This window comes from Lutra lutra, chromosome 15, assembly GCF_902655055.1.
Source record: "Lutra lutra chromosome 15, mLutLut1.2, whole genome shotgun sequence".
NCBI lineage: Eukaryota > Metazoa > Chordata > Mammalia > Carnivora > Mustelidae > Lutra > Lutra lutra.
The window spans coordinates 67594561-67608579 of record NC_062292.1 but is presented as its reverse complement, the minus strand read 5'-3'; the positions used below and the strand labels follow the sequence as shown (position 1 = coordinate 67608579).

Below are 14019 nucleotides of genomic sequence, written 5' to 3'. Positions count from 1 at the left end.
CCCGCCCCACCTGTGACTCCGCCCCCGGCCGCGGCTCTGCTACGCCCCAGGCTTCCCCGCCCCGCCCTGCCTGTGGCCCCGCCCCGGCCGTGGCTCTGCCGCGCCCCGCGCTCTCTCGCCCCGCCCCCGGCCGTGGCTCTGCGGCGCCCCCGGTGGCCCCGCGCGCTCTGCGGTTGCTCCCGCCCGCCACGGTTGTCGTGGAGAGGGACGCGGAGGCGGTCGCCGCAGCGGGCGGGGAGGGCGCTGGCCGCGGAGTAAAGACCCCCGGTTCGACCGTCCCCCTGGGCCAGCCCCACCGAGTCCCGTCTGGCCTCCTCGCCCGCCGGGCCGTTCCAGAGTCGCTGCGGACCGCGCCGGCATGTCGGGGGAGGCGAGTGCGCCCGGGGTCTCCCCTCGGGCCCCGCGTCCCGGGACACAGAAGTCGTCCGGCGCGGTGACCAAGAAGGGGGATCGCGCGGCCAAGGAGAAGCCGGTCACCGTCCTGCAGCCGGTGGGCGAGGAGGAGCCCAAGAACCCTGGTAGGAGGGCGGCCGGGCTCCTCGCGCGCTCGGCTTTGCCAGGGCGGGTGGGCGCCGTCGTCATGCCGGGCGCGCTGCACGGGTAGTGCGGACCGACGCCCTGGTGGGCGCGACAGCCGAGCCGGGGGACAATCGTGGCGTCTCTGATGCTAAGCAGCTCTGTGCTCAGCAGGTGCACTACCCACTCCGCGCACACCGCGGGGCGCTCTGCGTGCTAATGGCTATTGGCAGCGTGGCCTTGGGCTCTCTCCTTAGAAATCACAGCACTTCCAGCCCCGCTCCTAGAACTCAGCTTGGCCAATGTTTGACTTGAACTCGATCCTAGAAAACCCACACTGTGGTTTGGGACTGACAAAGGTGATAAGATGTGCCAAGATGCACGAGCGAAGAGGGCCCAGGGAGGGACAGGAGGTCCCCGGGGCAGGGGGTGGAAGGAGGGCAGGGAGGCCCGAGAACCCACCAAGAGGGGACTTGGAGTTTTGTTCACGCACTCATTCAACAACCACTTTTTGGGTAGGGAGAGAACAATACACACATAGTCCATTTACATTTTCTGGGAAAAGAAAACCACAGGCCGCGTACAAGTAAGCATATGCTTCTGTCCCTTGGAACCCCAACCCAAACCGATGATACATGAAGGGGAATTTATGGGAATTTTTTTTTTAAAGTAAGCTCCACACCCAACATGGGACTTGAACTCATGACCCTGAGATCAAGAGACATGCTCTGTCAACTGAGCCAGCCAGGAGCCCCTATTGGAAGGCCTCTGGCTTCAGATCCAACCACTTTGAAAGGGGACAGGGGCTTGCTGTCCCTGGACTCATGGGAAACCGACACGGGAAGAGGCTGTGATTGTCAGACCTTGGTCAGGGGCCAGTCCACCCCCCACCACTCTGTATGGACAATGGCATGGAGTGGGTAGAGAATGAGGCAGGGAGGTGGAGAATGAGGTGTTTCAACAGTCCGGCTGGGGCACAGTGTCGCCGGACTAGAGCATGAGGGAGAACAGGTTTAGGCTTCCTGGTAACAAGTTGGTAGTCTTGGCTGGGGTGCGAAGAGGAAGGACTCCCAGGTGCCAGTAGGATGGGCTGAGGGGCCATTCACGCAGCAGGAAAGCCTGGAGGGAGGGCATGTGAGAGAAGGCCTCGGCGGGGCTGTCAGCTGGACACGTCTGGAGCACTCAAGAGAGCGCAGGGCTGGAGGTGTGACTTTGGGAGCTGCTTAGGTCCCGGTCAGCCTGGGAAGGAAAGAGATTCCCGTGGGCAGGAGGGAAGAACAGAGCACGCAGGACCCAGCCCCAGAGCTGTTAGGGGAGTGCGGCTGGCAGGGAAAGTCTGACTGGCCCAGCCAACGGCGGGGAGAGAATGCAGGTGGCTACTGCCCAGGGATGCTGGGCAGGAACACATGGGCGGCCAGAGGGTCCTGTGTGCTGCCACAGGGGCAGAAGCAGGGCTCTGGGCTGGCGCCTCAGCTAGGGTGATGGCAGCGGTAGGAAGGGTTAGAGGAAACGCCGTCCGCTGGCTTCTGCTTCTCCAAGTGCAAAGGCGAGGTCTGTAGTGAGACCCAGGTGGCAGTGTGCGAGAGAGGGAGCAAGAGCAAGGCCCTGTCGGAGCGGCACTGTCCCCCAGGTAACCGCCGCGGGATCCAGGCAGACATAGAGCATCTCCTCGTCCCGCCAAGTTCAGCACATTTCTGTGGAAGCGAGCACTGCCCCGCGACCGTCCCCAGCCGCAGCGGGGCTCCTAGGGCAAGCGGCGGCGGCTCTCAGGGCACTGTCCCTGCGACCAGTAGCTTTGGCACCCGCCACGAAGTTGTTAGAAATGCACTTTCCCGGACTCCCCTGAGCAAGCGGAGTCACGGGCCCTGTGGGGCGAGGGCGGGGCAGAAAACTCTTTGACTGGTTCTCCAGTCAAAACTGCTGCTCGAGTTCGAGAAGGTCTGTTGTAGAGAAAGGTGGTGTGGGTGAAGCAGGAAGGGTCGAGGGGCTCCCCCGGCAGGGGGAGCAACTCCCGCAGGCAGGTGGTGTGCGGGCGACTGCTGTGCAAGGGGGTTACCCCGGGGACCCTGAGCCTCCTCTCAGTGGCCCTGCCCAGGGAGCTCCCGTGTCTTGTGTATGGTGCTCTCCCGATGGCTGGGCGCGGGAGGAACGTGCCTGTGCTTCGCGCTCCTTTGCCACAAAAACCGTCCACCCTCTCTTGACCCCATGAACGCGGAGCCCCTGTGCTCCCAAACCATCTCCTGCCTGCGGGCAGGTTTCCTGCTGTTAGCAGTCCTTGTCCACCGGCTGGGCTTGCAACCCCGGAAGGCCGCAAGGTGGGAGTGATGGTGCGTGGGGGCTCCAGGCTGCCGGGCCCTTGGGAGAGCAGGCTGGCGCTGGGCCAACCCTTCTGCCTCCCGGTTCTCCCACGTGCCAGGGACACCCCTTCCCGGCTCCGGGAATCAGTTTTTCCTGGATGCCCATGGGTGAGGCAGGAAAGAGCAGGGGCCTCTGGGGACTGGCCTGGGGTCGGCACCGCCCTCCAGAGGGGATGCGCGGGCACCTGTCCCCGCTGATGGAACTCTGGAGTGAACCGACGTTCCCAGCGCATCTAGAAGAGTGCGGGCGGGTGTAGCGCCCCTGTACGCCTCTGTGGGACAAGCGCACGCCGGAGGCTCTGCGGGCGCTCCGCGTCGGTGGCGGGGGGCGGGCGGGCTGGGGTCTGCAGAGGGGCTCCTTGGCTCCTGCCTTTGCTCGCAGCGGGCCTGGGCTTCTTTCCCCGCGTGGGGTCCTGGGCCGTCCCCATGGAGGCGGAGGAGGAGGCTGCGCGGGCTACCCCGTGGGACGTGTTGAGCCCCTCCCGGCCTGGCGGGCCCGCGGAGGGGGAAGCGACCTTGAGGGCGGCTGGCTGGAGGTGCCGCACGGAGGCCTGGGTCGCCCCGGGTGTTGTGTGGCCCTCGGCCCTTCTGGCCCCTTCTCCGGCGCCTGGATTCCGCGCTGTTTGCTCCCTCGGGTTTCTCAACGCAGCTTACCGTTTAGAAATGAGGGGTTGTGAAGACGTTCTCCTGAGGAGGGGCCCCAGCTGTTCCGCGCTCCCCGACCCCCTACTCCCCCACCCCCGGCGGCGGGCCGGGGACCCCCCAGGACCCCCGCTGCTCTCTGCTGCCCCCCGGTGGCGACCCCGGGCCACAGCCGCCGTCCCCCCGCCGCCCCCCGCAGAGGAGTACCAGTGCACCGGGGTCCTCGAGACGGATTTCGCGGAGCTCTGCACGCGCTCGGGACTACACCGACTTGCCCCAAAGTCGTTCCCCGGCCTCGCCCGCACCCGGCCTTCGTCCCCTCGCCTCGATGTCGGAAAAGCCCGCCTTAGGTGAGTGCCCGGGGAGCCCCGGGGGTGTCTGCCGGGGTCGCCCGGTGCAAAGCCAGCTTCGCACCGCCGGGCGGGCCAAACGGCGGGGGTGCAGGGCAGTGAGTGTCGGCCGTGCGGGGAGGGTCCGACGCGGCGGTGGGTGCAGGTGGGCGAGTCTCCCGGCTCTCCTTCCCCAACCCCGGCCCACGCCGCTTGCGTGGCCCAAGACGCTGCGCCCCAGGCTGGACCCCCACCCCACTTGAGCGGTACGTCCGTGCGGCCGCCCCAGGCCCGCCGCTCTGCTTCCTCCCTCCTCACCCCCGGCCCCTCTCACCCGGCTTGCAGACGATCAAGCGCCCGTCGGGGTCTTGCAGCCTCAACAGTCTGGAGAGCAAGTACGTGTTCTTCCGGCCCACAGTGCAGGTGGAGCTGGAGCCCGAGGACAAGTCGGTGAAGGAGGTCTTCATCCGCGGTGAGCCCCGCACCCCCGCACCCCCGCCCCCGCCGCGGGGCCCTGGCCCCGGGCTGAGGCGCCTTTCCCCCCGCCTCCGCCCGCAGGCTGGAAGGTCGAGGAGCGGATCTTGGGAATCTTCTCTACGTGTCTGCCTCCGCTCAGCCGCTGCAGGCCATCCAGTGAGGGGACGCGGGGCTGGGGAGGGCAGGAGGCAGTTTGGGGCCGCTGCCTCCGTGGGCTTGGGAGAAAGAACCCCGGGGGCTGTGGGAGGAGGGGCGCAGGGAGGGTGTGGCTGGAGGGGCCTGGGGAGGAGGAGGCGAGGCTCCAGCTGGGTTCTGTACACCCCCCCCCCAATCCAGCTTGTGGAAGGTGGGGCTGACGGATAAGACCCTGACCACCTTCATCGCTCTCCTGCCTCTTGCGCCATCCACGCTCAGGTCTGAGAGGAGAGGGGGTGGGAGGACCCCGGCAGGGTGGGCAGGTTTGGGGAGGAGAGCCGCATCCCTGCCCAGGGCTGTGTTTTTTTGAAGCTCCAGTCGACCAGAAGAAGCGGGTTCCCCTTTCCGAGGGCAACCAGGCCTGGAGAGGCTGGCCTCTGGGCCCCGACCGTCCCTCCTCGCCTCCCTCCCTCTCCCCCCCACCTCCCACCACCATCCGCTCTCTTCCTGGAGCTTTTCCCTCCTGCCTGGGGCCTGGGGCCTACCACTGCAGTGGGGGCAGGTAGGGCGCAGTCACCCCATTGCGCGGGTGTAGGACGGGGAGACAGGAAGTCTGCCTGGAGGAGGCGGTGCCGAGCAACGCTGTGAAGAGGAAGAGGAGCCGGTGTGAGGTGTAAGGCGGTGTAGTTTACAGGAGCCCGTGGCAAAGCTGGTTTGGGCGCCCCTTCCGGAGCCTCCCCCAGCAGCCAGGACTTACCCTGCTTTCGCGGAACAAACCCCGGGGCCCTCACACTGGCTCGCGGCCTCACCCACCGCACCCCCTGCCCCGCCCCGTGGGATGGGCTGTCTGCAGGGCAGGGACAGCATCCTCTGAAGCTGGAGGTCCTCAACACTTTTCACAGAGAACACCATGGAACATGACTTGTGTCCATTGTGGCAATTAGAAACAAATCAGCCAGCAGAAACAGAACGGTAGCATTCGTTGTAAGATACAAAAATAAGATGAACATAATCAAATCACTTAAAAGGAGTGTAATCAGGCTTAGGTGAAAGATGAGCCAGCCCCAAAGGCTGAAAGTGATACTAAATTGTGGGAGAATTTATTTTATTATTTAATTAATTATTTATTTGACAGACAGAGATCACAAGTAGACAGAGAGGCAGGCAGAGAGTTGGGGAAGCAGGCTCCCCGCCGAGCAGAGAGCCCGATGCGGGGCTCGATCCCAGGACCCTGAGATCATGACCTGAGCCGAAGGCAGAGGCCTAACCCACTGAGCCACCCAGGCGCCCCATGGGAGAATATATTTAAGTAGAGAAATTTCGTGCCATTAGTTCTTTTGTTGTGACTTGGGAAAGGTCCTCTGTCCCCCTCCATCCCTGGGCACCGTGGGAGGGACACTGCTAGTGGTGGTCCCGTGGTTCCCTATTCCTGACTCACAAATCTCTCCGTGGGGGTGGGGCGGGTAGGTGGGTGGGGGCGGGTGGAGCTGTGGCTGGAGCGTGGGCCGGAGCTGCTGTCCCCTGGCTTCCGAGCTACACGCGTGGCCCGTGCACGAAGCACGAGGCCTCCCTGCAGGGACTGCCCCGCCCCGGCCACGGAGCCCCTAACGTGGAGGCCACAGTCTTTTTGGAACTTGAACTTAGAAGTGACATCTCACCACTTTTGTCATATCCCATTTGGTCAGAAGTGAGTCACCAGGTCCAGCCACCCTCTGGTGGGGCACACGTGGTGGTCACAGGAATCCTCCCAGAGGCCAGGTCACCATGGGCCACTATCGCTGGGGAGTGACCCCCTGGCACGGCCACCCTTCTGTCCTGTATAATTTTCTCTGTTGGAAGGCCATCCTTTGAGTCTGTTTCCCAGCTGCGTCCTGGAGACCCACACTTCCTCTCTGACCCATCCCTCCCGGGCCTCAGGGGTGCCTCCTGGTTCTCAGACCTTCCCTGTCCTCAGGAAGGTGTCTCTGGAGGGCAACCCGCTGCCCGAGCAGTCCTTTCACAAGCTCATGGAGCTGGACAGCACGTGAGACTGTTTTTCCTCGCCCCCGTCTCTGGGCCTGTTCCCCAAGCCAGGTAGTCCTAGTCTCCCCTTCCTTGCCCTCCCCCACCTGCCTTCACCCTCAGAGGTCAGGTCCCCCGGAGAGGCGAGCCCGGACCCCATGTTCCTAGCGAATCCTCCTCCCCACCCCACGGGCAGCATCTCCCACTTGTCCCTGCGGAACAACGACATCGACGACCATGGGGCACAGCTGCTGGGCCAGGCTCTGTCCACACTGCACAGCTGTAACCGCTCCCTGGTCTCGCTCAACCTGGGCTTCAACCACATCGGGGATGCAGGCGCTGGCTACATCGCTGATGTGTGTATCTGGCGGGACCAGGGAGCTGGGATCTGGGGAGCTGGGATCCGGGGACCAGGAGTGGGGCAGAGGGCAGCGGGTTCACATGGGCTTCTCCCCACCCCCGCAGCCCCAGGGCCTCAGGTTTGAATCGCGCCCTGCTCTGGCTGTCCATGGCACACAACCGTATCCAGGACAGGGCGCCTTGAAGCTGGCCGAGGTGGGTGCGGTGGGGGGGCGGAGGAGTTGTGGGGGGGTCCCCGGCCGGTGGCTGGCGTCTGAGTGGCCGCTTGCCTAGGTCCTGCGCCCCTTCGAGCTGACACACACGGAGGTGGTGGAGCGCCGCCGCCTCCTGCTGGAAAAGGGGTCTCATGAGCGCTCGAGATCGGTGAGCCCTGCGGCCCCCTGGCCCGTCCTAAGCCGGCCTCATTCCTGGGCCTGGCCCGTCGTCGCCCCTTGGCGCAGGCCTTGTGGGCGTCTGCACTCTGTCTCCTACCAAGCCGCGGCCAGCAGCGTGTGGGCCAGGGGATGGCTAGGAGTTAGAGCCCGGAGCAGCCGGGTCCCAGCCCCGGAGCAGCCCGGTCCCAGCCCTGGTCCCAGCCCCGGAGCTCGAGCTGTTTTTCCACCAGTGGAACGGCTGCTTCCTGGGCGGCGGAGAGGACTGACGCGGAGAAGGAGCAGTGGAAGTGCCCCGGGTTTCCCTCCCAGCGAGCGAGTCTGGGCCCCCAGCCCAGCGTCCCCCAGCAGCAATGTCAGCGTCCTAGGCAGGGAGATTGGGGGTGGGGGTGCTGTCAGTCCGGCTTGGGGATCCCCTCACCTCTCCCTGAGGAGGGGTGCCGGCTCATCCCCTCCCTTCTGTGAGCACAGCCTTCCTCCTCCCGACACGGGGACTCCAAAGGCTGAGAAGAACCCTTCACGGGCGTCAGCAATGTTGCCCTGTCAGAGAAGCCAGACAAGTCGCCCACCACGAAGACCCTGAAAGGCCCTGGGCAAGAAAAAGGAGAAGTCAGGGTGTGGGTGTGCCTGCGAGCCACCGCCCAGCGGAGGAGGAAGCGGCCACGCATCGCACCCCGGTTGCAGGAGGAGGGCCTGGGGACAACCCCAGCAAGCCAGGCTTTCAGCTCTCTCCTTGCGCTGCACAGGACGGGGCGAAGAGAGAGGAGAAGCCGGGGTCAGGGCAGTCACCCACACAGGGGGACCCTCAAGAAAGAAGACACCAAGGCCTCCAAGGGGAGTAAGTAAGGGGAGTAAGTGGGGCTGCCCACCAGCGGCCCCTCCTAGCTGGGGGGGGGGAGAGCACGGCTCCTGAGCACCCGCTGGTCCTCCTGGGGCCCACGGTCTCTGGGTTTCCTCCTGTGGGTGAGCCCCCATTCTGCCCCGGACACTGCGCGCTCCATGTCCCCTGCCTGGAACCCCGTGGCACTGGCCTGAGGAAAGGGACCCGCCCCTGGGTTCTGTTCCCCTTGCATCCCGTCCCAAGGTTTGAGGAGCGAATCTCCTGGTCCAGCCCGTGCCCTCTGGGGCCCCCGGGCAGAATGGCACCATCTACGCGGTGCATTCTGGCCCCTCTCCCCACTCCAGAGGTCACCATCCCGGAGCAGAAGCCCAGCAAGGGGAAGGGCCCAAGATCGGAAACAAGGAGAAGCGCAGCTTCCTGCTTGAGTCCGAGGTAGGCTGCTGGGGTGGGGGTGGGCGCGCGTGAGCGCGGGGGTGGGGGGGCGGGGTGAGCGCTGGGGGCGTGGGTGGGCGCAGGAAGTCGGGTGGATGTGGGGTTGAGCTCAGGGAGCCGGTGTGGGCGCCAGGGGCTGGGCGTGGGGTGGAGGAACTGGGTGGGTGCGGGGAGGCAGGGAGGAGGGTGGGCGCGGGGAGGGGGGGCCATGGTGGGCAGCAGTGACCTCCCTCAAGTGCGTGTCGCCAGCCCCTCCTGGAGGTCTCTCCGGCTACCACTCATGTCCTACCGTCCTCGCGTGCCCCCCCCCCCCCCCCGTCCCCGCCAGGCTGCCTGGGGGGCGGGCAGGAGCTCAGGGCTCTCCTTTCCCTTCACCTTTCCCCTGTTATTCAACTCTCCCTGGCCCTGGCGCGGCAGCCACTCCCAGATCTCCCTCGGCTGGGGTCCCCCTCCCCGGTCCTCCTCGCCCGCGTCGCAACCACCCGGGAAGGCGTCTTACGTCCCCCTGCGGCCCCCCCCGTGCACGGCTCCGGAGACCCCTCTTCTGCTACTATGAGCCTTCTTTCCCCCTCTCACCTCGGACAGGTCTGACACCTCACTCTGGAGCCTTCCGACTGCCGCCCCCGCCCCCGCCCTCGGCTGCCCCAGGGTCTGTGTCCTCCCCTTCTGTCTCCCGCATAGGCAGGGAAGGGCCTCTCTTGGGAGTCTTGTCTGCCATCAAGACAGGATCCTACCAGAGAGGAAGGTCAGGTGGAGAGGGGCTGGTGCTGCGTTACAAATTTTTTTTGTAATTAATTCTATGTCCGACGTGGGGCTTGGACATCAGAAGCGGCGGCTCCGCTCCTGCGCGCGAGCCAGCCAGGCCCCGCCCCTTCCCCGCCCCCCGGAACCTTGCCCCGCCCATCCTGACCCGGCGGCCGCCGCCGCCGCCGGCTGCTCTGGGGCGCGCCCCTCTCTCCCAGGGGCGGCTTCATCGCTGCCCGCCGGTGCGCAGGGAAAACCCCAGTGCCACACGACGCTTCGGCTCTTGCTCTGGCCAGTTTCCTCTGCCTGGACGGCCTTTGTCCTCCACCTCCTCCGCTGTGGTCCCGGGGACCTGCCCCGGGCGCTGCTCTGGGCTGCGGGACTCCTCTGGGCCCCAACGATTCTGGCTGTGGGTGTGTGTGTGGGGGGGGGGATGGGTTGCTTCTGGGGGTGCAGGCTTATCTCTGTACCCCCAGCACGGAGGACAGAGAGCGCGGCCGTGGGCTGAGCCCCTCGGTCAGCTGCAGGGGTCCTCCTGCTTCAGCAGCTGGTCTCGGAGCCTTCAGAGGTGGTTAACCCTTCTCCTGGAGCCCGTGGAGCACCGAGAGGGAAAGTGTTCATCCTGGGAACAAGGGTCCTTCTGCACCTCAACCTCACCCGTGCGTGAGCGCCCCTGCCCGTCCTCCCCCCTGCGGCCACCTGGGCCCATGCAGCAGGTTGTGGGGGTGGGGGGGGGCGCAGCCCCGACTCGGTGGAGCAGAGCCACCCCACACAGGGCTCGGGGTGAGAGCAGGACAGGCCCTGCTTCTGGCAGTTAGTGTCGGGAGAGAGACGTGGGTGGGAGGTCAAGGCGGGAAGGCCAGAGGGGCATCAGAGGGGTGAGGGGCAGGGGCGGGGGGGCCACCTGGGCCGCTCCCCCCACCAGGAAACCGCATCACAGAGGTGGGGCTGGAGGGCTTCTTGGCCACCGTGCAGCACCAGGCCCAGTTCTCCAAGTCCAAGAGCGCGGCCAAGGGCCCTGTGGGGCTGCTGTGCTTGTCGCTGGCGGTGAGTCCCCCGTTCCGGCCCATCCCCCTGCCCCGACCTGGGAAACTGTCTCCTCCCAGAGAAGTGATATTATCCCTTTGTCATCTGTCACCTTCCTTTCCCTCCTTCAGAAAAACTACTTCTCCCCGCAATGTCCAACGTACACCATGATCCAGGAACTGATGCTGCCCAGGGACCCCATCAGCAAGGCCAAGCCCAGAGAGGAGGAGCCCTCTGCGTCCTCCACCTAGCCCCTCCCCCATCTCCCTCTGACATGGGGGGCTGCCCAGTGCTGGTGGCCTGGCTTCCCTGGGGGAGATCTCCAGTCATTAACAAACCGTGATTGCTGTCCTTTCCCCACTGCTGTTGTCTGAAAACTTTGTTCCAGAACTACACGGAAGGTTTGGACTCTGAGTCTGTAAGGGCCGAAGGGCTTTGCAGCTCTCCTGGGATGAGATCGGGCCCTTAGGCTCGGGCGGCCAGGGCCACACTCTCCTGTCTCCTCGGGCGTGCTTCTTGCTTGCTCTTTGCCTGTTCCCTGCAGGACACGGGACGCGCCAGGACCCGCATTCAGCCTCTGGTCTCAGAGGACGCGGTGGGATGACCTGGGACTGGCACAGGCCCGGTGAAGGGGCACGGGGAGGGCTCGGGCTCCGCCACCACCGGCCCCTCCTCTTCTGCGTTTCCCCGTCGGCTCATTTGCCCAGGCACTTTGGAGGCAAGGACTCAGCTAGGGACGCGAAGAACCGGAAGGCTACTCTGGAGAGGGCGTTAAGTCTGTGCATCGACGTGGCAAAGGCCAAGCACCTCGAAGCCCACAAAGCCCGGCACATTGGCTGCAGGTGATGGCCGCCCGGAGCCAGGGACGCCCCAGTGGGCGGGCCAGAGGAGCGTGGAGAGCTGGGGCCCCCCCGAGATCACCTGTGGATGAGGCCCAGGGAGCCTGGCAGATGGAACCTGACCTATCCCTCAGCCCACAGAGACGCGCTCGCCCTGCCCCCACACCTGCTCTGCGAGGCTGGTGAGGCTCTGCGGCTCTCATGGGTCTCTCTGTGCGTCTGGGTACCCGGCCGCTGAGCTCCAGCTTGAGTGTCCCCCCCCCCTTCCCGAGCAAACAGCAGGGCTCCTCCAGGGAGTGCCGGATGTCCCCCTGGATCTGAAGCCCGTGGGGTGGGCAGGTGGCTTGTGCTAGGTCTGGGAGGGAGTGTGAGGCAGAGCTGGAAGGGAATCTGGCCCTCGGTCTGTCAGTGAAGGCAGAAGGGCCGGAGGTGTGGGGGAAAACATGGCTTCTGGGTCCCGTCAGAGCGGGGGGAGGGGACAGAGCAGAGGCTGAGGCCAGCAAGGACTGGCCAGGCCTCGGACACGGCCTCCCCCTGCCCCGCATTTTGCCTTAAAGTCCTGGGGCTCGTGGAGGGCGGCTGCCGGGGTCTCCCGACTCTGCACCCATTGCCTGTGTTTCGATGGCGTGGGCTCTGCCTCTCCCTGCTTGGGCCGTGGGGCTGTGGAACGTGGTCTGCCCGATGGTGGCTCGGCGAGCGCCCGTCGGAAGCTCTGGGCCTGGAGTCTCCGGCCACGGTGGGGCCTGGGGGCTTGAAGCCGGGCGTGGGGGCTGCCTCCTGTGTCTTCCCCCCAGTCCTAAGAACCACAGTATCTTTTATCCGAGCAGTTCCAGAAATCACACACACACCACCACGATTGAAGAATATTTAACTTTTCTTAAAAAAAAAAACAAAACTTAACCATGAGAGAAAGAAAATAAAAGAGTATACATTATTTTAACAGGAAAACAGTCATTTCCATCTCTATATTTTATATATTATATATATATATATATATATATTTATATATATACGTATATATACACCTAGCACAGTGTGTATATCCTACCAGGCCGTGAGGAGGGGGCTAGCATGGGGACAGGGGCCGATGCCGCCATGGCCCCGGGATGGGCCCGGGTTAACGTGGGGGACTCCAGCATTTGAACCCCTGCCCCACCTCCTGGGCCAGGTTTTCGGGGCCACACCTGATACACTGGTTTTCCCTAGGGAGAGCGTGGCAAATGGTGGACATAGGTGGGGTCAGGAGCTCCCCCGAAGAGGACTGTCCTGGGAGGGGAGAGAAGCTCTCGGCTCAGGCCATAGGGACTGGGCTCTCAAGCCTGGTGGGCTGGGACACCTTCCTGCCCACGGAGGACCTGGTGCTCAGGTCTGGCTCCCCCTTCGCACCCTGACCCTGGAGCAGGCCTGTTAACTAGGAGATGTGAGCTGTGCCCTCTGGGCCTGCCTCCGGGCCCCCAGGAACACAAGTAAAATGGGTCAAAGTTATTTACAGAGCGAGATGCACATACAGTACGTACATATTTATAGGAAACCAAAGTGACAAAGAGGGGAGAGGCAGAGGGAGCCCGCCTCAGCCCTGGGGTCCTGCGGGGAGAGGGAGGGAGGAAGAAAGTGCATTCACACAGAGACCCCTCCTTTCACCTGTGTGTCTGGGGGGCCTTTCAGATGCACTCAGCATTCTCAAGAGAGGCCTTCGGAGAAGCTGGAGGGCAGGGGAGACGCTGAAACTGGACCGGGACCTGAGCAGACCAAGTGACATGCGGGGCGCCCCTGGGGTCTCGGCTGGACCCATCTTCCGCGGGCCCACAAGGAGATCTGGGCTCCCATTGCCCTGTGCCCCTTTTGGGCCAGCCCCCAGAGGAGTGGGGACAGTTACAGTCCTGGGGACGAGGCTGTGAGTGCTGTACCGTCTTCCAGGGGGGTGTCGGAGCCTATGGAGGAGATGGGGAGGACAGCTGAGGAGCTGGCCTGGTGGTGTGGGGACAACCCTCACCCGCCCAGTGCGTCCATCTGGAACAAGGCACAGGGTTTCTCCTGCGGCCTGGAAAGGGCTGTCTGCAGCACCGCACTCCTGTCCACCCTGAGCCCGTGGGCAGCGGTGTCCCGGGCCGCCCTGTAAGAGGTTTCAGGGGGGAGACCTGCTCCCTGGTCCCTTCTCTCTCTAATCCAAAGAGGGTTTCCAATTTTTAGGCGAGCTACTGTGGGGGTTCCCTGCAGATCCCTTTCTGAAGCTGAGGGGATGAATTCACTGTACTCAGGGAGGAGGAGGACACCCGTCCATCCCCCACAGGTACCCAGGGGACATCGCCTTACTCACCATCCTCTGAGCACGGCCCTGGCTGGTGGCTGTCCCTGGAGTCGGAGGCCAGGGTTTCCTTGGCTGGAGGTGACAGGGAGCTGTCTGTCCATCTGGCTGCCTCCGTGTGGAAACTGCCCACGGGCGTGGTGCCGCTGGACTCTCCCGCGAGGGACCTGAGCAGCTCTCGGTGGGCCAGCTCCATGTCCTGGGAGGGTAGCAGGGAACGTCTGACCTTGGTCCTGGGAGGCAGGGCCCTGGGGAAGGGGCCCGGCTGCCGTTCCCTCGCCATGCCCCTGGGTGGCTCTGTGCTCCTGGGCGGCTGTGGGGAGGACCCAGGCCAGAGGACACCCCTCCCTCAAGGCGATGGGTCTTGGGACGGGGACTGAGCACCCCACCACGCCCCTGCCATGCTGGGCCCACCTTGAGCCTGTTGAGCTTGACGGTGAGCTGCTCGATGGTGTGGAAGATGCTGCCCACGTCCCTGAGGGCCAGGCTGGGCGCAGAGTGGCTAGGGCGCCGGCGACCTCCACTGCTTCCCCAAGGCTGCCAGCCAGGGAGGCTGTCGAGCTGCGAGGGCTCAGTGCTGGAGTCCGGGGGTCCCGCCGGCATGCTGACATAGAAGCAGTTCCCTGTCCCCGTGGCGAGAGGAG

At 64.8% G+C, this 14019-nt stretch overlaps 2 protein-coding genes across 2 annotated transcripts in view; one reads left to right on the top strand and one right to left on the bottom strand.

Annotated features, from left to right (window-relative positions):
• The first annotated feature begins 157 nt into the window (after positions 1 to 157).
• LRRC71 (leucine rich repeat containing 71) lies at positions 158 to 11127 on the top strand. Its single transcript, XM_053447798.1, is given in 22 exon segments — positions 158 to 518; positions 3715 to 3779; positions 3782 to 3865; positions 4190 to 4316; positions 4403 to 4459; positions 4462 to 4477; positions 4658 to 4735; positions 6411 to 6479; positions 6654 to 6817; positions 6937 to 6987; positions 6990 to 7012; positions 7091 to 7180; positions 7660 to 7809; positions 7935 to 7994; positions 7996 to 8026; positions 8374 to 8412; positions 8415 to 8461; positions 9753 to 9785; positions 9787 to 9808; positions 9811 to 9864; positions 10131 to 10252; positions 10363 to 11127. Coding segments are annotated over 22 exon segments (1662 nt in total). The 5' UTR covers positions 158 to 358; the 3' UTR covers positions 10483 to 11127.
• A 794-nt stretch (positions 11128 to 11921) lies between these two features.
• The window catches only part of ARHGEF11 (Rho guanine nucleotide exchange factor 11), a 77603-nt gene continuing 75505 nt past the window's right edge, over positions 11922 to 14019 (bottom strand). Inside the window, 3 exon segments of the mRNA XM_047705202.1 lie at positions 11922 to 13001; positions 13388 to 13574; positions 13790 to 13998. Coding sequence (XP_047561158.1) covers positions 12943 to 13001; positions 13388 to 13574; positions 13790 to 13998 — 455 coding nt within the window. The 3' untranslated portion in view covers positions 11922 to 12942.